We start from the raw sequence: 25,540 nt of genomic DNA, 5'->3' as shown, positions 1-25,540 counted from the left end.
CAGTTTTTGTCATAGAAACTTATAAAGTTCTATGACAATGATCACGGTGCATATCCATATTGGTACCCTCTTTGCGAAATCTGCTCAAACGGTACCCTCTTCGAACATGCACAGGTCATTCTCTGCTAAAAACAAACCAGCGATGGATAATAATCCAGTAAAATTTCATTGTAATAAGGAAAGGAGGTATGACACGTAGTAAAGATGTATACCACGGAACACTAGAATGTTTTATTTATGTGCTGATTTGTCATGTGCACGTTTTTCATGTACTGTAAATTCACAATAAGCTTCAAAAAATCGACATGTCTTGCCTCGCCCATCACATCGACATATTTTTTCGGGCTGAAATGAACCTATGGCTTGATTATATATGCATCACACATATTTAATATGTTCATATACATATCATCTTCGGACAAATGGCAGTATATATTGTCAAAAATAAATGAAAAATTCATAAAAACGCCCTACTTTCGCCTACTTTCGGTTTTGCAGCGGCACAGGCTACCTCTCTTCATTTGAATTTTTATATCACAGGTACCCTCTCATTTTTTGAACACATAAGTACCCTCAAAGCACGACATATGCTTTTATTTGCGTTAATCGTTAAGTATGTATGTAATATTTCTTACTTTTATGTAAATATTACATACTTAGCGATTAACACATAAAAGTATATGAGAGGGTACCTGTGATATGAAAATTCAAATGAAGAGAGGTAGCCCGTGCCGCTGCAAAACCGAAAGTAGGGTGTTTTTATGAATTTTTCATTTATTTTTGACAATATATACTGCCATTTGTCCGAAGATGATATGTATATGAACATATTAAATATGTGTGATGCATATATAATCAAGCCATAGGTTCATTTCAGCCCGAAAATATGTCGATGTGATGGGCGAGGCAAGACATGTCGATTTTTTGTAGCTTATTGTGAATTTGCAGTACATGAAAAACGTACACATGACAAATCAGCACATAAATAAAACATTCTAGTGTTCCGTGGTATACATCTTTTCTACGTGTCATACCTCCTTTCCTTATTACAATGAAATTTTACTGGATTGTTATCCATCGCTGGTTTGTTTTTAGCAGAGAATGACCTGTGCATGTTCGAAGAGGGTACCGTTTGAGCAGATTTCGCAAAGAGGGTACCAATATGGATATGCACCGTGATCATTGTCATATAACTTGATACGTTTCTATGACAAAAACTGATACCTTTTAGAAATTGAAATACCCGTTGAAACATAAAGACGACACCCACCTCATTAAATTTAGATAAAGGTAGTGCATACTACCTCCTATTTTGCTGAAAACCATTTATATGCATACCGATAGCATAGTTACTTAATGTTCTCTAAAACTGCCAGGAATAATGTATATATGACGAAACACGATTCAAAGCGTATTTTTATCCTGTAAGTAAATGCTCTACATCAAGTATGTTTACAGTCATTCCAATAAAATATAAAAAACACACACACAAAAAGACCAAAACAAACACAAAAAACACAAGAAACGGAGGTAAGAAAAATATCTCTTGAACTGAAAAACACGATCAAAACCAACGTTATATAACCAAATTTTTGTGCAAATAATAAGCGTACTATGCTTCATAATGATTTACACACTTATTGTCTAATAAAATACGCTTAAACGCGCCGTGATTAAGCACAAAAACACACTGGCAGTAACAAAAGTTATCATAAGAACTCCAGGACATATTTTGAGTTATCGCAAGAACTCCGTAACATTTGAAAAATCGGGTATAAATTTATTAGCCCGGGCTTTATGTTTGCAACTCTCCATAATAATTAGGTAATTAAGTATAGCAACGAAGAAGATCACAAATGAAAAGGTCAATATGTACGAATTAGCAAGTAATTTGGTAATTTTTCTCAAAACTTCCAGATTTTTTTAAAAAAAGGCGACAAAATATGGACTAAAAGATTTTTTCTGAAACAAAATACAATATGTAGGGCAAGCTTAATTATCAAAGTTTAATTTAGCACCTCAAACTCCCCATTTAAAGTTAAAAATAACCATTTTTTAGGCGAGTTCTCCAAGTATATAGAAAAGTTTTCCACAGAAATCCGTACCATTTTCCAGGAACTCTGTGACAGTTATCATAAGAACTCCAAACAAGTTATCATAAGAACTCCATCCTTCGTGTAACACTTCCTCCCCCGTGCTGAAAAGGGTCACTGATCTAAAAAAGAATTTCAAGATAACATATAATTGTACGTATAGAACTGAACTTGTGTCTATAGGACATGGATGTCATCGCAACATTGATGTTTAGTTGCCAAACATTAGTCTTATATTTTGTGGTGTTTATTTGAAAAGGCCCATTTTACCTTAAAAATGCATTTTTTCTAAAGCTTTTCATTTTTGCTTTCCTGTTAAATTGCAAAAGGTTACTCATTAAACAAAAAGCTGAATCTTTTAATTTAATAGCCACTTTTTCTGTTATGGCAATTATTACAGTTAAAATGATTTAGCATTTTGTGTGGAAGACAAAATCTTATCGCTACCTTTATCGCAAATTATTTTACATTCAGTGCTATATTCTGGCAGGTAACAATCATTTAAGTTTGATATCTTGACCTTACTACAGATACAAAAAGTCATTCATTCTTTAGGCCTTTAAAATACCTGTATAAAGGTGATGAAAACATAAAGTATACTAATTTCAGAAGTTACGTTATTGGTTAAGTTAAATCTAAATATCCAATTAAAATGATGTACATTAAAAAATCCCTCTTAGCGCAGTTGGTAAAGGGGTTTTATGAAAAATGTAGACATAAACTGGTAGGTTCGAACCCAATTTCAGCAATTTATTTTTTTCTTTTTATTTTAAAATTGCATTCTCTTCGAACTATTGCAAACAATTTTGTTGTATGTACTATTCTAATACTTCCTTTAAAGCGTGTATATATGCGCTAAAGAATATATGATTGCATAATGTCACAAAGACAACCGTTGAAAGCTACTGTACTGAAAGAAATTTAATTTTGTATAAAAACACCACTTAAAAGGTTTCTTAAATCAGGTGCAGAAAAAATTAATTCTTGCAATTAAATTAAAAAAAATCATAAGGTGGTGTTGGTAAGGTATTGAACCAGAAACCTTCAGATTGGTAGTCCGACATCTATTCAAATTCACCACACCTCACAGACGAGTGAAGTAAGCAAATATATTGATATATTCGATAGTTACTGGTTAGTGTTTATTCAAACGACCTTTACGAAAGTTAATGAAGTTCCAGGTCAATGTTGTTGGACAATACACAAAAAAACCTAAACAAACATTTTTGTGGTCCATTTGTAATGGAAAAACTATACAGTGCCACGAAGGCCATGCTTCTTTTGAACGAATATGGATCATGTGCGCTCTTACAAATATGATAAAAATTAACAAAAGTTCCATTTTAAACTTATATACATGTATTTATACATATTTTAATATTTTTACTAGTACTTTTACTAATGTTTGTTAAGGGGCGTCGTGGGCGAGTGGTTAAGGTCGTTGCTTTCTAACTACTTGCCCCTAACCGATATGAGCTCGAATCCCGACATGAACGTTGGATTTTATCATATGAGGAAGTATCAAGCTAGCTTACGGAACGTCAGTGGTTCTATTCGAGACTAAAATAATGCACGGAAGGGCATCCGAGGCCTCCACCAGTAAAGTTGGAAAGTCGCCATATTAGCTATAATGTGTTGGTGCGACATAAAAACCCAACCAAAAAATGTTTCTAATGCACAATGTACTTACCACTTTCCTGCAAAAAATACCCGAACGTGCCTTCAAAACAATGACCGAAAATTGCCAAATCAAATGTACGATGTTGCGCAAAACGAAGATTTGAAGAGATAATTCCGAAGAACAACCTATTGCAGGAAAGATTCGTTGGTAAATGGAGTAAATTGAATTGTTAAATACTCATAACGATTGTCGGCGTTCTGACATGGTGTTCGTCTGCTGCACTGAATAAATTGTAACTAATTCATGTAATATGTATGCAAAATATAGTCTAGTTCAGTAAACTTTTAACAGTCTTGCAATTAATATGAAACAAACTCGAGACTGCAGCCTGGAACAAGTAATGGCACCATGCGATGAAATATTGGCATGACCAAAGAGCTGAAGTAGGGCTTGAACACCTGCAGCCCCATTTTTGAGAAGTAAACACCCTTGACCATAGAAAATATACTCAGTATATAATGTGTTGTTGCAGCATCCTACAAACGCCACGGTACGATATGTGCATTTACCTGGTGACACGACTGTAATGAACACCTGCGATGCAAATGGTGCATTTGGCCATATAAATTGAGGATGTTTGGTGATGTTTTTACACAGTAATTATTTGTGAAACGGCAGGTATTCCAAGGGAGATGACTCTTCAGTTCATATTTGCATGTACAGGGGAGTTAAATGTGATACAGCTTCGCTTAAATTTTAATATCAAAACAGAATGAAATGAAATACAAAAATAAATAATAAATGTACTCAGAAATACATGTAGATCGAAAATCGTATGTGTGTGCTATTCTTAGTAAAGTGTAAGGTCATTTCTTCACATTCTGGAGTGCATGAACACAAGTTACTGGTCTAACAAGTTTAATTTAACCCTACATCAAATAGCATCATTATTAAAAGCAATGGCGCTTGAGAAAATCATCACTGGATCGACACACCATCAAACAAAAATTTAAGACATGTAAATGTAAAATGGGTTAATGATGGGCATATCAAGTAATAATCAGTAACGCAGCTGTAATACACCATGTGATAAAATGCCCATTTTGACGATTTTGAATAAAAGCATTATATGGAATCAGACTGCTTTAATTAGTTAATGTTAATTATAATTACTTAAGGTTTAATTGTATATTTAAATTTGAATTTATTTATTTATTTATTTATCTTTTTATTTATTTATTTTAAATATCGACAGTGCTGCCCATTAATATGGCTACGCGGGTAGGCTATTGACAACTTTATAAAGTTCTACTGCATTTTCGGTATTCTATGCGGATTTATATTACAATTAAAGTCCGTGATCCAATTAAGTTTAAACATATATAATTTCTCAATGTATGCATGCTAATTACAATTAACAATATACATTTCAATATACAAGCATTTCAAATATTCTTAAAAACATTATTAGAATGAAAGACAATTTAATATGTCTTATGCAATTCTTCTCCTCTTCAATTTATCGATTTAATACAAATAAAGATATGTATTAAAACATAAGTTTGTGATTTACTTTCATATTACTAGTTTAATTACATTCTATATTGAATACTTTATTGGACTAGATCTAATTAAAGTGTTATTTTCTTCAAAAGATATTGAAATCCCGGAAAAAGCTAAAACAACCATGCCCAAATAGATCTTTTTCTATTATTTATTTATTTATTTATATATATTTAAATAATATTATGTTTAACGTCCCTAACAATATCTGATAAATTTACATACGTAAGCAGTATTACTCAGTAGGCCGTATGCGGCACGTGACGTTTAGTCAGGACTATTTTTTTTTGTGTTATAACGCATTCTTAAAGTAAACATATTAATTGTGAGTCATTTTGATCACACGGTAATTTCGAAATAGATATAGATAACTTTTGGTGTATATTATAACAATAAATTGAGATTATAATTTAGTATTAATGGTATATTGATCTGAACACTTTAAAAGAACATTGGAACTACTTACTTAGATTTTTTTGGCGTAATATTTATTCTAGTGTGTTCCTCGTTCACGGATTTTACAGGGTGAAAAATTAAGCATAATTTTATTATTACAGTGGTTATTTAAATAAAACAAAGCATTAACAATGGTAGAAGGTGGAATGAAATGTGTTAAATTTCTCCTCTGGGGATTCAATCTTATATTTGTGGTAAGTAAAGGATACCAACATTTAATGATTTGTAAACAAACGTCGATCGAAAATCAACAGTTTAGAAGCTCCACATCATCATTGTCCCTACAACATTGACCTTTTCGAAAACCTAGCTAAACACCGTTTTCCGGTACGTTGCGGATTAAGCTCTGGGGAATTACACCAAATGAAGTACATAACACAGTTACATGATATTTCTATTTTTTATCATTATTTTACCGTTTAAGGTGAAAAAATTTAATGTATTTGTGATATATCAATATTCCTTTAATATCTATTGCAAATTTTTCAAAAAATAAAATTGTGTATAATGAAAATCAATTCAAAGAAATAACTGTTTTATTTCACTTTAATAAAAAAAACTCCAAAAACATCTCGAGTTCGTTATTACACTCCATTACGTGAATTCCCCAGAGCTATGTACAGAAAGTACCGGAAAACGGCATTTAGCTAGGTTTTCGAATTCGTGAATACTGTAACATTGTTTCAGCGATTGATGTCTCGTACAAATTTTTTTTGTTTAAATTGGCATATTTTACTTTTTAAATTTGTTGAATTAATTTTTGCCATGATTTTCCTCTGAAATAGTCCCAATGGCAATGTAGATCTGTATGTTAAATGAATGTCCATCAATTAAAAAACTGACCATAAAAGCTGTGGTCAGCTTCTAGACCAACATTGGTGCATTTGCCTGAAGATCAGGTTTTTGTGACAAATTTCATTATGTTTAACGATAAGATTATGTAGGAAAATGATTTTAAATTACAGTTTTCAGTATTTTCATTTTCCAAATTTATGGACCAATTAGAAATAGGGTGGGAGTGGTTTCGTCAAACTACCGGTTCGTCTAACTGATCTTCTATAGTAAAACAGGTAGTGGTTTCGGCTAACTTAATTTATATATTGAACAAAAGCTATTGTATCCTAGAGTCATTAGTTTTGACGCCCTTAAGTTGTTTAACTAGTGCAATTTTTATATTGAACTTGATCATTAAATGATATACAATATAAAGTTACTATGGCATGTTGTTTATCACTGCAAACCATTTTTATGTTTGTTAAAAATTCAAAATCAGTTAAGTTTTGTACTTGAGTAAACAGACCGTGGAGGCATCCATTGCTGTTTACAGTCATATGAAATGACGCCTTTTCATTGGGTGGTTATTTTAAAAGGATATTTCACTGTAATGTAATATGAACAGCAAAAGAATATTTTTAATGAGCAAACCTGCAATGAAACAACATCGTGAAAACTTAAAATTATGTTTTATTTCATATAAAACTGTCCATTATTTAGGAATGCCATACACCCTAGCCGTGGTCTAAATAGGTGCACCTGTCTCTTTCACTTTGAATGTATTTACCATTAATCTTGATGAATAGCATCTGTATTTGGCTTACAGGGCTGAAAAATATATCTAAAATGAAAGATGTTGTAAAGATATGTATATGTTGATTTGAAAAAATGATTTTTTTCTTTCTTTTTTAAACTTTATATACAATAGTTAACCCATTATGAATTTTACTCAGTATCAATTAAAAACCAATTAACGTTTTCAAACAATATAAGCTGTACACCTTATGCTACAGTGAATTTTGGTCACATGACACTCATAAGACATTTAAAATGGAAGATAGAAACAGAAAAGGGCAGGTCAAGATTTTTCAAAGGCTTTATTTACAAAATTATGGCTTGCATAAACATTGATTGAATTTGCATTAGTAAAAAGATGAAAAAATACAGTAAATTTGATAAAGGTGAAGTATTTTCAGTGAAATGTCTCTGTCTTTCCACATGTTTTAGTTATTTGTTGTAAGTACATGCTTGCAGTGCAGTCAGCAAATTATGACGTCATGCGAGGTCGTTTTCGTCATTTGTTAGGTCATCACAAAAATGGCGTCAAAATAGATGAGCCTCAAAACACATGACCGGACGATATAATGGGCACATCAATTATTGCGGGTCTTAATGTGTGGTTTTTCACACATTTTCATGCAATTTAAGACAAGATATTGAAAATTTAAACATATTATTTATTCTTTTCTTTAGTATTATAATGATATTTACATAAAATAAAAACACATGATCTCAGTGAACAAACAACATCAAATATATATACGTTTAAAAGTACAACCTGAAAAGAAAAACTCAAGAGTCAACACAAATTACTTTTCACACAAGTTTATTTTTATAATCTATGTCAAACTATATATACAAATAGTTAAAGCTGAAAAATAATGCTTTTAAGCGGAATACAATCGACATATTTACTAACAAAAATAAAACTTGAAAGAGAAAATTTTTGCCATTTAAGGTGTCAAGATACTGCTGTGGGCTGTTTTAAAACAAATAATGAAAGCTTTTCACTTGATAAACATTTTCTTAATTTTTATTATTTACTTTTTCCATTTCCAACAATTCAAATAAATAAACAATTATATATAAACACAAGTTCACAAAATGTGATCAACATTTATATGTACATGTGTATGTGTGTGTCCCATTTAAATGAGTATATTTCAGTTGTTTTTTCTTCATTAACATCATTAAAAGAGGGCCTGTCTTCTAGGTTTGTTGTCCTTCCATACCTTGACTGCCTTCTCAAAGTTGAAAGATTCTAAGGGGGGTCCTTGCAGGGAGACGCAAGAAGATAGTTTAGAACTTTAACAGAGAGACAATTCCTGTTTTCAGTCTTAACTCTCTTCAGGCAGCTGAATCCTCGCTCAAAATCTGAAATTAATAAATGAAAGTAATCATTTATGTTAACCTCCTGTCTTATATTTATATTGTTTGTTTGATGTGAATATTTGAAAATTTCAAACTTCCAGCCTGTTTAAACTTAACTAAGTAAAAAAATTTATATTTGAAATGTTGAAAAACATCTAGCAAAGTGTTACACATCTGCAACTGTCATTGGAATTTCATTAATGTTCAAGAATGAATGAATTTAATAATGCTTACCTGCAGTAGAGGTTGGGAGGAGGAGACCCACAGCAGCAATTCTGTAAAGAGCTGGATGACTGGTAGAAAGGTTGCCAGTAATCCAGGTCATGGTCTGGTCGGCTGACTGATCAGTCCCCTCTAGACTGGCACGTACCTGGTGCCAGTGGCTGCGGCACTGCTCCATATCTACACCAAAGTGCCTGCAGGCCAGCTCCTGTATGTCCTGACAAACCAATGCTAAGGAGTAGGACAGTAGATTGCACTTCACAAAGCTGTCCATGAACAGGCTCGAATAAAGAGGGCCTGCAAAGTTAATATTTTTTTCATTTTGGGGATTCAATGAACAGAAACAGATTACAAGATAATTTTAGATATTTTTTTAATTAAAAAAGAAAATGACCAATTGGCTGTCACTAAGTGGGATTGTGGATGTAAAGTTTTTGTTGTTGTTTTCACTCATTTGCAAGTTGATAATGAACAGTCGTAAATATTTTCAATGTTTTAAATTTCCAAATTTATTTCTGAATATCTATGCAGTTTAATTCAAGAGTAAAAAAAAGCAAAATGATCCTGAGACAGCTTCAACGACATTGCTCACAAAAAAACCTCTTAAAATTGATAGTGAACTAGGCTTCCCTTATTCGTGTTAGACATATTATTTTTTTGAAATCTTAATACTACAGTACTGCTTAGACGTAACGATCATAAGAAAGATGAAAGATGAAATTGAACATTACACTTATATTAAGACAAAGAACCTAAATATCAAACTGTTATATCGCATGTCAATTAATGCCAATTATATTATCAAAGCAATAAAAGTTATTGTATCATAGTTTGGAGACCTTTCTGTTGAAAATGTGTCAGGGTTAAATCCTTTACATATACATGCACAGTGCGTTAACTGGAGTGCGGGTATTTGTTACCCGCACTCCAGAGCATGCCCATTGATTGGCTCATTTTTGCTGGGGTTTACATATTGTGACGGCAGTGAAAGTGAAATCGACAGAAATGTCATATTTAGATGCTCGTTCATTGGTTCATTTTTGCCGGGGTTTCATATTGTAACAACAGGGAACGTGTTTTTATGTTTGACTATGATACAAAAGAGAAAGAACACCAAAACACTCGGTAATCTGATTAATACTCGGGGGGCTACGCCCCCCTCGTACAAATCAGATAACCTCGTGTTTCGGTGCTTTTTCTATTACTTACACCTACCTGAAACATGTAAATATCACACATGCCGCGTTTAATTGCACCCATCTCAATACACGGTAATTGACAACACCTGAAAGTGCACCAACAGTCGTCTGCAGACATCGATGACAGGTGTCTGTGACGTCACACAGTCGAAAGGCAATCAGTGTATCGGGTTGTGTATACGCCTCGGGTAATTATCTACACAGGACATGTATATTGGCTTGTTTATTTGGCTAAATGGGGCTAATTGGGGTTAACTTATAGACACAAAAGAAAGGGATATCGGTCATTTTTTAAAGCGCTATGATAATTTTAAGCGCATCGGGATTTCTTGTTCTGAAATTTTAGCGCATCGGTGCCGATGCGCTAAAAGCGCCTGGGGAATTCCCTGAATGAGGTATGCATATTATTCAAAAGAATACATCATGATTTCTATGTAATGAACAACAATCTGTTTTAATTCTTTATTCACCACTCAATAGATATAAAACTATGATTTAAACGTTTTTATTATATTTGCATATACATAAATAAATATATGAGCCGCTTCACGACAAAACCAACATCATGGCTTTGCGACCAGCATGGATCTAAAGCAGCCTGCGCATCCGCACAGTCTGATCAGGATCCATGCTGTTCGCTATCAGTTTCTCTACTTGTTATAGAGTTTGTAAGCGAACAGCATGGATCCTGATCAGACTGCGCGGATGCGCAGGCTGGTCTTGATCCATGCTGGTCGCAAACGCATTATGTTGGTTTTGTCGTGACACGGCTCATATATAAAATCACTATATATATGAACCACGTCTACTTTGCCCTTTATTACTATATAACATAAGTTAGACGAAACCACTTTCGCACCTCTTCATAAATTAAGTTAGCCGAACCGGTAGTTCGACGAAACCACCATAATTCTTAGAAATATACTCAACATCACTAATTCCGCGTCATCACTTATCTCACGGTAATGGCATATTTTCATGTGACCATTGTTATAATTGGTCAGAATTGACATATTTTATTCAAACACCTTAACAACAAAGTTTTTGTGCAAAATAATTTAAATTTATAGATTTTTACATAAAACTGAACAACATTTTACAAACTTCTGCAAAAAACAACAATAGTCCATTAAATTTGTGCATACGTCTGAAACAATCATCATTTTCTAAGTGTTCTTGTTTGTTGAAAAAATAAAAATTGAGTTACAATGTAAAAATATTTTTAATATTTAAAATTATGCAAAATAACTTAAAGAAATTCTAACTGATACATGTAAAACTGATATAAAACACCATTACCGCGAGGTAAATGATGACATACTGTTTTCAAAATGGCCGACGCATGGTTTACATCTGACAAATTAAAACTAATTTTGATTGAATATATTGTTGTTTCCTTGTGTCATAAAGCAGGAAAATGACTGAATGATACAGTTTTTGTAGTGTAATTGTATTGTTTCACTTTGTGTTCTTTACTTTTTTAAAGTGTTAAGTATTGTGAACTAAGAGGAGCATAGTAATATACTTGTCAATCGAAAATTGTTAAAATAATGCACTATTCAATTGTAACATTCTTCCCGGAAAAGAGTGTTGGAGTTAACAACTTGCAGGGTGTCCGTTTGTCCCTTGAAATGACACTTTAAACTTCCAGATGGCCTGATTGGACCCTCAGGATTTTAACAGGAGGGTCAAATTTTGTATTAAAAATGGTTAAAAGTATCATTTATCTGTTATCTTTTTGTTTCTGAAGACTCACTCTTAAGTTAAATACAGTATATTTTGCTGCAGTGAACAATAGAAAATTTTTTGAATGTCAGAGACTCAGAGGGGGGGGGGGGGTGTCTCCCTCCTACCCCCATTTCTGCGAAATTTGCCAATGTGCCTAAAAATTCCTGGGGAAAGGCCTGGTTTACTCTATTTCTCACCTGAATGCATGCGAGAAATAGAGTAAACCAGGCCTTTCCCCAGGAACAATGAAAACAATGAAGTTTTTTATGCCCCCGCCATGTAATGGCTGGGGCATATAGTGTTACCCTGTTCCGTCCTTCCGTCCTTCCGTCATTCCGTCCTTCCGTCATTCCGTCCTTCCGTCATTCCGTCCTTCCGTCATTCCGTCATTCTGTCATTCCGTCATCATCAGTTTCCGTTCATTATCTTAGTAACGGTTGCACACATTCAACTCAAATTTGACATATGGATATGTCGTGAGAAAATACAGGTCAAGTTCGAATTTGGTCATGGTTCGATGATTTTTGGCAGAGTTATGCCCCTTTTACTTTAAAATAATATGAAATTTTCAGTTTCCGTTCATTATCTCGCCAATGGTACAACACATTCAACTCAAACTTGACATATGGATATGTCATGAGAAAATACAGGTCAAGTTCGAATTTGGTCATGGTTCAATGATTTTTGTCAGAGTTATGCCCCTTTTACTTTGAAAATAATATGAAATTTTCAGTTTCAGTTCATTATCTCCCCAACAGTACAACACATTCAACTCAAATTTGACATATGGATATATCGTGAGAAGATACAGGTCAAGTTCGAATTTGGTCATGGATCAATGATTTTTGTCAGAGTTATGCCCCTTTCACTTTGAAAATAATATGAAATTTCAGTTTCCGGTCATTATCTCCCCAATGGTACAACACTTTTAACTCAAACTTGACATATGGATACGTCACAGGAATGCGCAGGTCAAGTTCAAAGTTGGTCATGGTTCAATGATTTTTGGCAGAGTTATGCCCCTTTCACTTTGAAAATAATATGAAATTTTCAGTTTCTGTTTATTATCTCCCCAACGGTACAACACATTCAACTCAAATTTGACATATGGATATGTTTTTGAAATGCCCAGGCCAAGTTGGAATTTGGTCATGGTTCAATGATTTTTGGCAGAGTAATGCCCCTTTTACTTTGAAAATAATATGAAATTTACAGTTTCTGTTCATTATCTACCCAACTACTCAAATTTGACATATGGATATGTCAAAGGAATGGGCAGGTCAAGATGGAATTTGGTCATGGTTCGATGATTTTTTGGCAGAGTTATGTCCCTTTCACTTTGAAAATAATATAGATACATCTTAGGAATAAGCAGTTTAAGTTTGAATTTGGTCGTGGTTCAATGATTTTGGACAAACTTATCTTTCTTGAATGTTGGAAAAATTTTGAACTTTCAGTTTCAGCACTGAAATGAATGTAGCCATTATTTTGGCTACAAATATGAAATATGCTATTTTCAAAAGGTTTAGACAGAATAATTTCAGTGCCTTGAACATTGTATGAAAATGGTTTGTGTTAACATTGAAAAGTTTTAAGGGCTTTGAACTTAAAATGAAAAAAATAATTTGTGCAAACAAATTTGGAACTAAATATTATAACATCTGAAATTTTGGCTGCATGCGGGGGCATCCGTGGCATGATGACACATTTCTAGTTTTCTCCATCAATGAAGCTGTAATGTTGAAACTTCAACCTCTGCTTAAACAGTATTAACTGTAACGGTTAACCTCACATTTGCTCTCTGAAAAGGTTTTGATACTAAAACTGGCATAAATTTCTCTTTTACTGTGGAAATTCAGTATATACAAGATTGACTGAGATAAAATTGGCAATTTTGTGTGTGAAGTATTCAAGTTAATAGGAACATTGGTCAGTTTTGACATATACATGTAGGAGGTAAAATGGTTCAGCAATAGTGAGTTGTCAAATAAAGGCTGGGTGTTTAGTTCTCACTGACACATATATTATAATCATAGACGTTTTCATCTAATTTAAGAATTATAAGATAACAGTAATACAATGTACTTCAATGACCTCAGAAATTGAATAGAACATCAGGTGTATGGTATTTGAATCATCAATGCTAGACTAAGTCTAGATAAAGTTTTGAAGACAACCATTTTAAAGATGTGTAGGGTATTGAGGTAGTGAGTTAAAAGATGGCATACACCTTTCTTGTGACTTAAATGAAATTGTTCTATATCTAGGCGTGATATAAAATACCAGAATATTTTTAGACATCAAATCAATACAATTCATGTACTAGCTACATGTATTTTTGTACAGATATAAAGAGTCCATTATTTAGTAATACCAAAGATATTTGTGTAATGACTTAAGACGCGTTGTCACGACCGTATTGTAGGATCATTTATTTTCGACCTTCTTTATCAATAAGGCATTGTATGTTTGTAGTTAAACTCCCTGGTAGATTTCCAATTAAATTGTAATTCATGTATGTGAAATTTAAATCCGCTATTGCTATTTTCTATATAGCTTTAGTTTTGATCTGTAATGTTAAATCAAATTGATTGTTTTGCTTGTCCTGTTAAAACAATATTTGTTTTTCAATTTTAACCCTTTCCATGCAGCATTGGAAAATTTCTTATATACGTTTGTATTTTTCAATTCGCCCAAAACCATTGCATAATTTTAAGGGAAAATTCCCAAATAATTACAATAATTGCAGAAAAGGCAATTTCAGCCCCAAATTGGCCTTAAAAATTCTCTTGATACATGTACATGTTGAACTGTTCATGCAATTTACTGTAATTTCCTACATTTTTCTCCTATGGAGAAAATCAAGTAAGAAATTTATTGTTTGATTTCTTATTGTTTTTTTAAAGCATGAAATCCATTGAAGATTTAACATAATCTTCCATTCTAAAGTATAGTGAGTTAAATACAATAACTGTTTAATTTGAATATCTTTATATTGGGCCATCCTTAAAAAAATGTTTGTTTGCAGTAACGCGACCGACTCACAAAATTTGCCCCTACTCAAATTTTTTTTCATGGTCTGGATAAAAAAATTATTTTTTTTTGAATCAGAAAATTATGTCTTGTGCTTCGTTTTCGTTCTTTTAAAGGTTAATAGAAGAAAGAACATGTAGTTCTTATTAAATTAGAATTCAGTTATCAAGTTATTAATTGTTACCAGATTATCAAAGCATATATTGTCCTGCATTTTGAAATTCAATGTTTTTTTGAGAGTACAGTTCAATAAAAAAAAAAAAAAAAAAATCGACCTACCTACCCACCTTGAAAATTCTGGGTCGGGTTACTGCAAACAAACATTTTTTTAAGGATGGCCTTGATAAAACTTAACTACATTGTAGTGTAGTATATGTGTACATGTAAATGAACTTCTCAAATTTTAAGCCATCTACCAAGTTCAGCAGAGTAAAGCTCATACAATGTATATCTAAAAACGTATACTGAATGCTTGTAGATATAGAGTGTAATGATGTAAAGAACCATATATTTGGCCAGTATTACTCATAATAGATGTAATTTGTTGTGTAGACAAGCCAAAAATACATGTACATGAAGTCTTTGTATTTTCAATTATATTGTTGAAGCAGATGATTTACGTATAATTTGTGATAATACATACTGTATATGCTGAACTTTAGGAACAATAATTACCCACTACAGTTTTAATACTATGAATACTGATGCATTTCAGCCTAATTATAGTATTTGCATTGTTTAGTATGTAAATTTTATGATGTAATCAGTCTAATGGCTAAACTATTTTTCTTGGTATTCCTTTTCAGCTTGTTGCCATAGCATTGATTGCGGTTGGCGCCTATGTACAGATTGCCCTGAAAGATTATTTTGACCTCATAGAAGGCTCGTTTAGTTCGGCGGCAGCGCTATTAATAGCAGTGGGCGTGATAATATTCTTCATCGCCTTCTTTGGATGTTGTGGAGCATACAAAGAAAACAGAACATGTGTCCTAATTGTAAGTCTTGGCATTTTACTTTTTATGACTGACAACTTATTTGGTACAGTTGTAGAAATGGCTGGAGAAAAGGAGGGTTCTTGAAATTTAAACCCTACTATATGACAGAAGATCATTCTTAATATATCTTTATAATTTAGTGACTGAAAGTGAATATTAATTGTAAATCTTTTCTTAGCGAGCATCAAATCAAACCTGATTTAATATGCTATGTTTAAAGTGGAGGTGAAAGTTGAAATGAATTATTTTTCTGTATAACAAACTTTGTCCTTTATTGAGATTAAGCCATTACATTTCCGAATTGCATTTCTTGAATTTCCCCTGCAGATTTTTGTCTGATTTCTTGTATATATTAATAATGTCATAAATTTAATGTACAAAGACAGTTTGTGTCAAAATCAGACAAATGGACCAACTTTTCGATTTCTTTTTTTAGTCAGCAGTTTGTGCACCATATTGATTTCTATAGCAATGGTTAAAGTGTTGATGTTTTGATTTCAGTTTGCTGGTCTGTTGGTAATCATCTTTATTATGGAGATCGCAGGAGGCATTGCTGGATTTGTTCTTAAAGGACAGGTCTGTATATTTAACACTCGGGATGGAAAATAATAATAAATATGTTTGTTAGAAAGTCTGTTTAAAGGAGATATTAACTTTGTATGGTGATTTCCAAGGTGTACTGATGGAGGAAGACTGACCGCGTGGCTGAGTGGTTAACACATAGGACTAATGACCTTACAAGTTAAAACCCTGTCAGGGGCAAGCCATTGTTTCCTTGAGCAAGAAACTTGACATTCATTGCTTAGTCAGGGTGTCCGTTTGACCCTTGAAATGACCCTTTGACCTTTCAAATTTCCTATAAGCCTGATTTGACCCTTGGGATTTTAACTTGAGGGTCAAATTTTGTTAAAATCATGGGGATTTTGCCTTGTAGTCAAAATGACCCTCAGGATTACATAGCTAGTGAACACCCTGCTTAGTACTGGTTGCTTCCAGGAACGGATTATCATTTGGGAGTGTTTTAATAAGCTTAAAGCTTCCAACACAATCAAAATAAGATAAAATTGTAAAAACTAAACCAAACCTTATGTTAACATGTCCGAATGATCTTTCTGACACTGTTTATTGTTGGATATTAACTCACTTGTCAGAAGTTGCTTTTGATTTTTAGTTTTTTTTTTGTTGTTTTTGTAAATCACATAAGGTGCAATGAATATTACATACATGTAATGTATTCCTTGATATTTTTGTAATTGACAGTAATCATTGCAGTATTATATCATTTTAGAGATTTCTGAATAAAATTTGTAGACTTGAGCTCGAAGAGTTCACTGGAGGGCATTTATTTCTATACTACTAGTATATTAATTTGAAGTGAATTTGTATTTTCATATTCAACAACTCTCTTATAGGTGGAGGAGACTGTAGAAAAATACATGAAGGAAAATATTCAAAAGAATGCCACTGTTTGGGATAAGGTACAAAGTAAATTCGAGTGCTGCGGAATCCACAATGCAAGTGACTGGAACCGTGAGACCCTTCCATCAGCTTGTTGTCTATCACCAACTAGTGGATGTACGTTGAATGATACCAAAAGTTACTACCATGATGGATGTCTGGATAAATTTACGACATGGGTCGAAGATCATGTTTACTATGTTGGGGCTGTGGGTGTCGCATTCGCCTTTTTACAGGTAATTTCATCTTCCTCACCAAAGTTCATTCTACCATAGTGCTAAACTGAAATGAAAAAGCAGTGTCTGATGTAGTGGAATTAAATCTTTTTTTGAAACACCTGTCTTTATGCTCAACTTTGTGACGAGGTCTTGCATCTTATATCACTTTTTTTATTTAATAATCACATTTTTGTTAAAGTCTCTCATTACATGACTAATCAACCATAACAGAAAATCTGCAGGGACATATATCCTACCAGGATAAGGATCTCAGTTGAAGATATATGTATATCTTTGTATTGAAATACAAAGTTAAGTTGCAATCTTCCATAATCTGGAATCCCTTCCAAACCAGATGATTTTCAAAGTCCCAAAAAGTCCATTTTTACGTTAATATTTTTATTGAAATATAAATAAATCAATGCTGCCTGAAGTTTGGAAGTGTTCTGTTTGAATTTTGAAAAGAATAATTCTAAAATATTTGCATGAAAGAAATAAATTTATTTATTATATACATACAAATGAAATATTGAGAAATATTGATGAAATAAAATGTGTATTTTCATTTTCCGTATTTTCACTGTAAAAATTTATTTTTCACTGCAGTGAAACATATTTTTCCGTACTTTCACTGGTGTCTTGCAGGACTACTTTTTTTCTAAATAACAGGGAATTCTTTCAAATAATAAGATTGAAAACGATAAAAGTATATAATTAACAGAAAATTCAAGTTTTGTTTCCATTAATACAGGATTTTTTTACATCTTGTGGCATGAAAATTATCATATTTCACTCGTGGCTACTGCCACTCGTGAAATATTTATTTTCATTCCACACGATGAAAATAAATCCTGTATTTATAGAAAAAAATTTGAATATCCTCTATATATATGGAATTCCCCAAAAGCAAATGGTGCATGCATAAAGCTATTGTTAACTGGTTTAAACCTTAATTAAAGCAGTTGATCATTTGTTAGGATACATTTTTATTATGTGGTTATGTAAAGTATTTATGGGTGTTTAAAAACAGAAACATATGTTACATCTCTTTAGAGAATGGACCATTACTTTATGGCAACTTAATTATTGTTTATCAGTTTATGAAAATATTTCATTAGATATTGTTTTATAAACTTTTATTATCTTTATAAGAAATCTTTTACCAATGCTATGTGTTTTTTTTTCAAGCTTAGGTTTACAGATTAAGATTTTCATGATTTGCTTTTATTTTATCTTTCCAGATAATTGGAATCATGTTTGCATGCTGTTTGGCAAGAGCTATCAAGAAGGAATACGAAGTTGTGTAATCCAGTCCATGTAGTGTATGAATAGACATAATTTTTGAACCAGTCTGTTTAAATATTTACTAATCAAACAACAGGGGAAAAAGAAAAGAAAGTGGATGATTGTTTGAAGGAATTATAGCATTTTCCATTAAGTGTAGGATTTTCTGTATAACTTTTGTGGTGATGGAATAGTTATTGTGAAAAAAAAATCATTAAAAAAATTCAACAAAAACCAAATCACTGATAAAATTTAAAGCTCACCGATTTAGTGAGCGATGTTTGTTAAAAATATTTAACACTTATACAATCTGAAACTTTACATTTCTATTGAGGTCAATATGATATCGAGTCAATATTCAATTTTTCAAGTCAAAAATTTCTTATCTTGCTTTCAGTATTTGGTATTTATTGACCCTGCTTAGGAACTTAAATAAATTTTCACTGAAAAAAGTGCCCGTTGAAATTCTATGGTCACAGGAGTAAAAGTAATATGTGGTTGTTTGTTAGAAATTAGAGCTGTCGTTCAATAAGGAGTAGTTAAATTTGGTGTTAAAGTTCTTCATCATGCTTTCTATGGTTAAGGTTAAGGTTTGTAATAAACTTGAATTGGCAATTCTTGTGTGTGTTTGACAAATTTGATAATAGATTTCTTAACAAAGATACATGTTACCAAAAAACAAACAAAACAGGTCAATGTTAAGGGATATTTCTAGAAATTTCTCCTGTCAGTGCTGATCAGCTAAGTGGATACATATTTTCACATCAAAAACAATGATAATATCTAGATAGATGCATTAAAACAGTTTTACTTACCATAACAGTATTGAAACTGTGTCATCTATAAATAGAATTCTCATTTTTGTTGTGACAAATAAATTCTTTCGCTGTTTAGAAATTCTGTTTAGAATTTTAATTGAATAAGCAATATAGAGGCAATTCTTTCTTTTTATTAAATTTCCAATATAAACAACTGGTAGACAGAAAATAGTTCTGAAGTTAAAATTTACTCGGTCTTGGACTCGGAAGCGGCAAAATCAACTGTCCATATTGCCATGGTTTGTCCCGGACAAATGCAAATTTTTTCAAATATACTTAATGTTATGGATAAGTTTAGAACTTCAGATAAATCAGGACAAGAGAGTCAAAATCAGAATTTACAAGCCCTGAGTCTTGAAGTTTACAAAGAAACATTGTACCATAGATGACTTTAGATGTTGCCTTATTGAATGAACAAACAATTAATATTAAATTCATTTCATTTCTCCGTGAATCCCTTGTTTTGAAATATTGTTGTCAGAGACTTGCAAGCTCTTGCAAAGAGCTGGTACCCACCTTGGCTATAAGTTATTTTTTTAATTCTAAATTGTATCTTAATAGATTATTTAATACAAGAATTTTTCTGGTTCACATATTTGGTCTTGTCTAAGTTAAACTTGTTGAAATATATTTTTACTGCTTTATTTTATGTTTTAAGTAAAACTGTTGAAATCATGTGTAAATGTGTTCATCTGAGAGAAGACAATGTATAGTTTGTGATATAATAGAATTCATGTTACATGTTTTTATATAACTGTTTGTTGTTTCTCATTTCGTTTTGAAACTGTCTTCAGAGAGAATGAGCAATTAATTAATACAGCGCTAGCGATAACCAAATATCAGATGGCAGAAATTTAACCCACATGAAGAAATTTTTTACAGTTGTGCAATCTTATTACATGATACAAAATGGGTCTAAAGTTTAAGGGGTGGGGGTATATCATTTAAGATTTTTATGTGTGATTTTGTAGGGCAAAATAATTGACAAAGTATGATTACAATAATATATGTTTATGGGATGTTTTCTTGTATTTTGGACATTACTTCACTAAAAATATTGGTTTGAGTTACTATTGAACACCTTAATGTCTTTAAAGAAATGAGGGTGTGAGGTGTGAGACAAGAAGTCATTTATACACAGTCATATGTATATATTTTAAATGATCTTGAGGGGAAAGGGACATAATATGTACACTTACATGTATAATAGTGACATATCTAGACTTTCACTCAAAGTAGTTTTCCTGCTCTACGTCAGCGCAGTTTAATGATTTAGCATCAAATAAATCAAGTGACACTCCCCCCTCCCCCCCCCACACACACACACACAACTTTAATAAACTTCCAATCAGTTTACAGTAAGTGACATTAAGCAGAAAGTGAAGTGAAAATAATTTATACTTTCACTTGAAGACTGAATACAGTACTCATAAAGTGGAATTTAATGACCTTGTTTTGAATAAAAGGAAAGTGGCATACTTTAGTCAGGCAAAATATTCTTGTAAATCCAAGCTTGTTTTGTTATTTGAACTTACAGAAAAGTATTTGCATCATTCCTTCTGCTACAGTTTTACATTTTTGTGGGCTTTTCTGTTTTCATATAAAGAATTTTGTTACTTTACTTTGTATTACTAGTTGTATAATCATGTATGTCTTATATTAGAATCACTCTAAATTCTGGTCAATTATGAGCATTAATTTTCAAAATGTGTTTTTTGAATTTGTTTTGCTTTTTTTAAACGATATTCACTAAATTTTCTATTCAATTTATGTGGAGTACAAAAGAAAACAATTTTATTTTTTTAAGCTTAAAAAGGGTGCAACCTTGTTTGTTGATTCTTGATTTAAATATTTCACACGGTTCAAGTAAACCGAAAAAATATATGAGCCGCGTCACAACAAAACCAACGTAATGCATTTGCGACCAGCATGGATCCAGACCAGCCTGGGCATCTGCGCTGTCTGGTCAGGATCCATGCTGTTCGCTATCAGTTTCTCTACTTGTTATAGAGTTTTTAAGCGAACAGCATGGTTCCTGATCAGACTGCGCGGATGCGCAGGCTGGTCTGGATCCATGCTGGTTGCAAAGCCACTAAGTTGGTTTTGTTGTGACGCGGCTCATATGGCAATCATCTTAAGGTATAAAGGTTTGACTGTCGCTGTATTTTGGTATGAGAAGAGATCTATTTTTGTAAAATATTAAAAATTACTACTGCATTACAAATTATGTTAAATAGATTTTATCATAGTTTAACTTCTTCCTATTTATAATGTATTTTGGATACTTATATTTTCTTCATATTATTGTTGTTTAACATTAATCTTTAAAATAAAAGCTGTCTTAGAAAAAAATGAATGCGTTTTTGCTAAATATACAGAGAAAAAAGATTACTGATTTTATACCATCTACCCTGGACCCCTCAGCATTTCCTGTTTGAGCAACACTTAAGGAAGAAGAAAAAAGTAGAGCTATTGTCATGACCGTCTGGATGGCGTTGGTGTACGTTAACCTTCTGTTTAAGGTCCATTTTCTCGATTGAAATCTGCATTTCCAGTGTTTAAGTACGCTTCGAAACCAAAATTATCGTCCGGATCAAACCATGCGTTAAAGTTTGAATTTGATTGACCTATTATAGATATGTGTTACAAAGACCACATGTAAAGACAAAGGTCTGCTATTAGAGGACATTTTATATATACTTTCCAATTTAGTAAAAGTGTAATTTGCAGCATATCAAGATTGAAAATAGAACTTCCTTACCAAATTCATTGAAAACTAACCCGTTACCGTGCTGAAATTCTTATATGAACTTGTCCATTATCAATTTAGGGATATGAATTAAGTCAGTGTTGTTTGCAGCAGGTGGAAGGTTTAATAATCAATGAATTCATCTAATTGAATATGAAAGACATTTTCACATCTCGACATGTTTCTACAAACCATCACACATGGTGTTTTAATCTTAAAATGCAATCAGCAACATTGACTTGTCTACATGCCCGTCAGTACTTTGACATGATCTGGCGACTTTCTGGCCTTATCATAAGGGACAGATCTATACTTTTTGGGCTGCATGGTGATTTTGTTACCCTCTTAGACAGTTCCCAATTTAAAACAGGATAAAATTGAATTATCTACACAAATTACTGGAGAAGAAGTAGCCGTATAGAGGTACTATTTTACTTCTCAAGAAATTTAAATCTATATCCCAGAGAACGAATTTGTCACAGGGAATAGTAAATTAGGTACTGTTGTTGGAATTTGATTAAACCTCCTAACAATTATTTGATCCAATCAGTATTCTGCTACAGGAAAAAACAGATTTTTAAAATCACAAGGGACTATGTTAAAATTAGTTTCAATTTGATTTTAAGTTACAAGAGTTGTTAGTAGGACAGTGATCCACTATTCTCAAGTGTTTGATGGTAAAACAAGTGTTAGGAGTTCAAAAAAGGTCCATAATTCTGTTAAAATCCATGTTTGAGTTATGGGCCTTGTAAAGTGACCTATTATTCTTTCAAATAACTGTGTGAAATTTCAACCCATTCCCTGTTGTAGTTTAGGAGATACCAATTTGTAAGCAAAAAAACCAATGTGTTACGCTGATGGCTGTGTGAGTACAATAGCTTTCCCTATTCTTTGAATAGTCAAGCTAAAAATGGTAGGATATGATTAAATAATAAATATTTTTTTACAGAAAATTTGTTGCATTAAGATGGTGTAATCACGGGATGATTCTACACAAAAATTGTGCAAATTTTTCAACTACTTCCATGAAGTAGTGTAAAAATTAAATTTTATTAGTGGAGCACATGATGGTATAATAATTGTATCATTAAACATCATATGATTTTAAAATAATATGACCATAAAATGAATCACAAGTTAGCATTTAAAACATGTGTATGGTAAATGGGGCATTGAAGTGTATTTAAGGTCATGTGAAATCAGTTTTAGTGATTTCTAAAATGCTCATGACAATAATACCTTGCCAACATGTGCATTCAAAATATTTTTTTTAACCCAGACAGTATGTGTGTCTCTCCACTTAATGTTTGTAAATGGGCTAGTCCAGCTTCAATTTATGGAACGGTCTATTATCAATTTTGGGGATATCAAGATTTAGATTCTATTACATACCTTCCATGATGGATTCATTCACTTAAATGTAAATGTTTTATAATTGAAATATATGTTAAAATATTATATGTCCTCATGATTAATGTATTTTTAAATATCTATAAAGTGTGACATAATAATCAAATAGTCATATGTGCTTGATAAATTAATGATTATTATATATCATATAATTATAGAATGATAAACTGTGTATAAATTCATATAATAAATACATATAGATCTATAAAACTGTGACAAAATTAGTCGATTCATGCACACTATCGGAGGACAGGAATACTATTGATAGTTTAAACAATTTTATCTCTGTTTACTGGTTATGGTACATTTTAATCAAAGTCATGTACATGCCTTTATCTGTCATATGACAGTGTGTAATCAATTTTGTATAGATCTAATGTGACAATTTGACACTAGATCTAATGTGACACTTTGACACTAGATCTAATGTGACAATTTGACACTTTGTGAAAGATATGTTTATTGTATAAGACGACTTAAAGTAGGGAGGATATTTTCTGTTCTGTAATATATATCCAACTTACAGTTCAGGGGCATTTAGCAGGGTTTACATCATCTGACACCGGCCCAACAGCATATAGCATGTTACTACCAGGAGTTTTAAAAACCAAATGTCAAAATCTCTTTTATTTTGAGGTGTTGTATTATAATTGACTTGTGCATTAAATACATGTATTCACTTTTTAATGCTAGTCTCATATGAAGTTTATCAGTTTTATTTATAGAACAGAAAATGAAAATATATATTCTGACATGTTCCATTAATAGAAATGATGTAGTTAATTAAAAAAAAAATAATATTCATCCTCTCATTTCTTCATGTCATTACAAGATCTTATGACGTTGGTCATAACCACATTTACGAAACTAGTTATTTTTTTGCAGCAATTAATTTAAAGTCAGTCATGACACAGTTTCTTTAACTTTTATTCTTATTGTCTCGCATTTTTGAAGAAAAAAGGGGGATATAGAAAAAGGCTCCGTCCGTATGTCCGTCCATCTGTCTGTTCGTCCTTTACACTTTCGTGTCCGGTCCATAACTTTGTCATTTATCAAAGGAATTTGAAATAACTTGGCACAAATGTTTGTTATAAGAAGGCAATGTGTCATGCGCAACAACCAGACCCCTACCACCAGGGTCAAGGTCGCACTTGTTCATTCAAGGTCAACATTGTCTATTTGAGGGTATATTTCGTGTCCGGTCCATAACTTTCTTAATTTTGAAAAAGATTTTGTAAATACTTGCCACAATTGTTCACAATAATCAGACGATGTGTCATGCGCAACAACCGGTCACGTACCTCCAATGTCAAGGTCACACTTGGAGGTCAAAGATTAACATAGTCTGTTATAGGGTATATTTTGTGTCCGGTCCATAACTTCTTCATAGATCAAAGGATTTTGAAAATACTTGGCACAAATAGTCACTATAATAAGACGATGTGTCATGCGCAACACCTGCATTCCTACCTCCAAGGTCAAGGTCACACTTAGAGGTCAAAAATTAACATAGTCTGTTATAGGATATATTATGTGTCCAATCTAGAACTTCTTCGTAGTTCAAGGGATTTTGAAATAACTTGGCACAAATAGTCACAATAATAAGACAATATGTCAAGTACAACACCTGCACCCCCTACCTCCAAGGTCAAGGTCACACTTAGAGGTCAAAGGTTAACAGAGTCTGGTATATTTTGTGTCCCATCGATAACTTTTTCATAGATCAAGGCATTTTAAAAATACTTGGCACAAGTAATCACAATAATAA

At 32.4% G+C, this 25,540-nt stretch overlaps 2 protein-coding genes across 2 annotated transcripts; one reads left to right on the top strand and one right to left on the bottom strand.

Annotated features, from left to right (window-relative positions):
- Positions 1-5,608: 5,608 nt before the first annotated feature.
- On the top strand, positions 5,609-19,913 carry LOC132751964 (CD63 antigen-like). Its single transcript, XM_060742191.1, has 5 exons — positions 5,609-5,927; positions 15,647-15,835; positions 16,337-16,411; positions 17,248-17,529; positions 18,753-19,913. The coding sequence occupies exons 1-5, from the start codon at positions 5,865-5,867 to the stop codon at positions 18,816-18,818; spliced, it is 675 nt and encodes a 224-aa protein (XP_060598174.1). The 5' UTR covers positions 5,609-5,864; the 3' UTR covers positions 18,819-19,913.
- Positions 8,019-10,284, bottom strand: LOC132751963 (uncharacterized). The gene is made up of 3 exons (XM_060742190.1): positions 10,096-10,284; positions 8,893-9,177; positions 8,019-8,661 (listed from the first exon to the last, which is right to left on the bottom strand). Exons 2-3 carry the CDS (start codon positions 9,152-9,154, stop codon positions 8,549-8,551), a joined length of 375 nt encoding a protein of 124 aa, XP_060598173.1. The 5' UTR covers positions 9,155-9,177; positions 10,096-10,284; the 3' UTR covers positions 8,019-8,548.
- Positions 19,914-25,540: the final 5,627 nt, after the last annotated feature.

This window comes from Ruditapes philippinarum, unplaced genomic scaffold, assembly GCF_026571515.1.
Source record: "Ruditapes philippinarum isolate M1 unplaced genomic scaffold, ASM2657151v2 ctg1029_1_1_1_1, whole genome shotgun sequence".
Taxonomy (NCBI): Eukaryota; Metazoa; Mollusca; class Bivalvia; order Venerida; family Veneridae; genus Ruditapes; species Ruditapes philippinarum.
The sequence above is the reverse complement of the archived record's forward strand: the minus strand, read 5'-3'. Positions and strand labels throughout refer to the sequence as shown.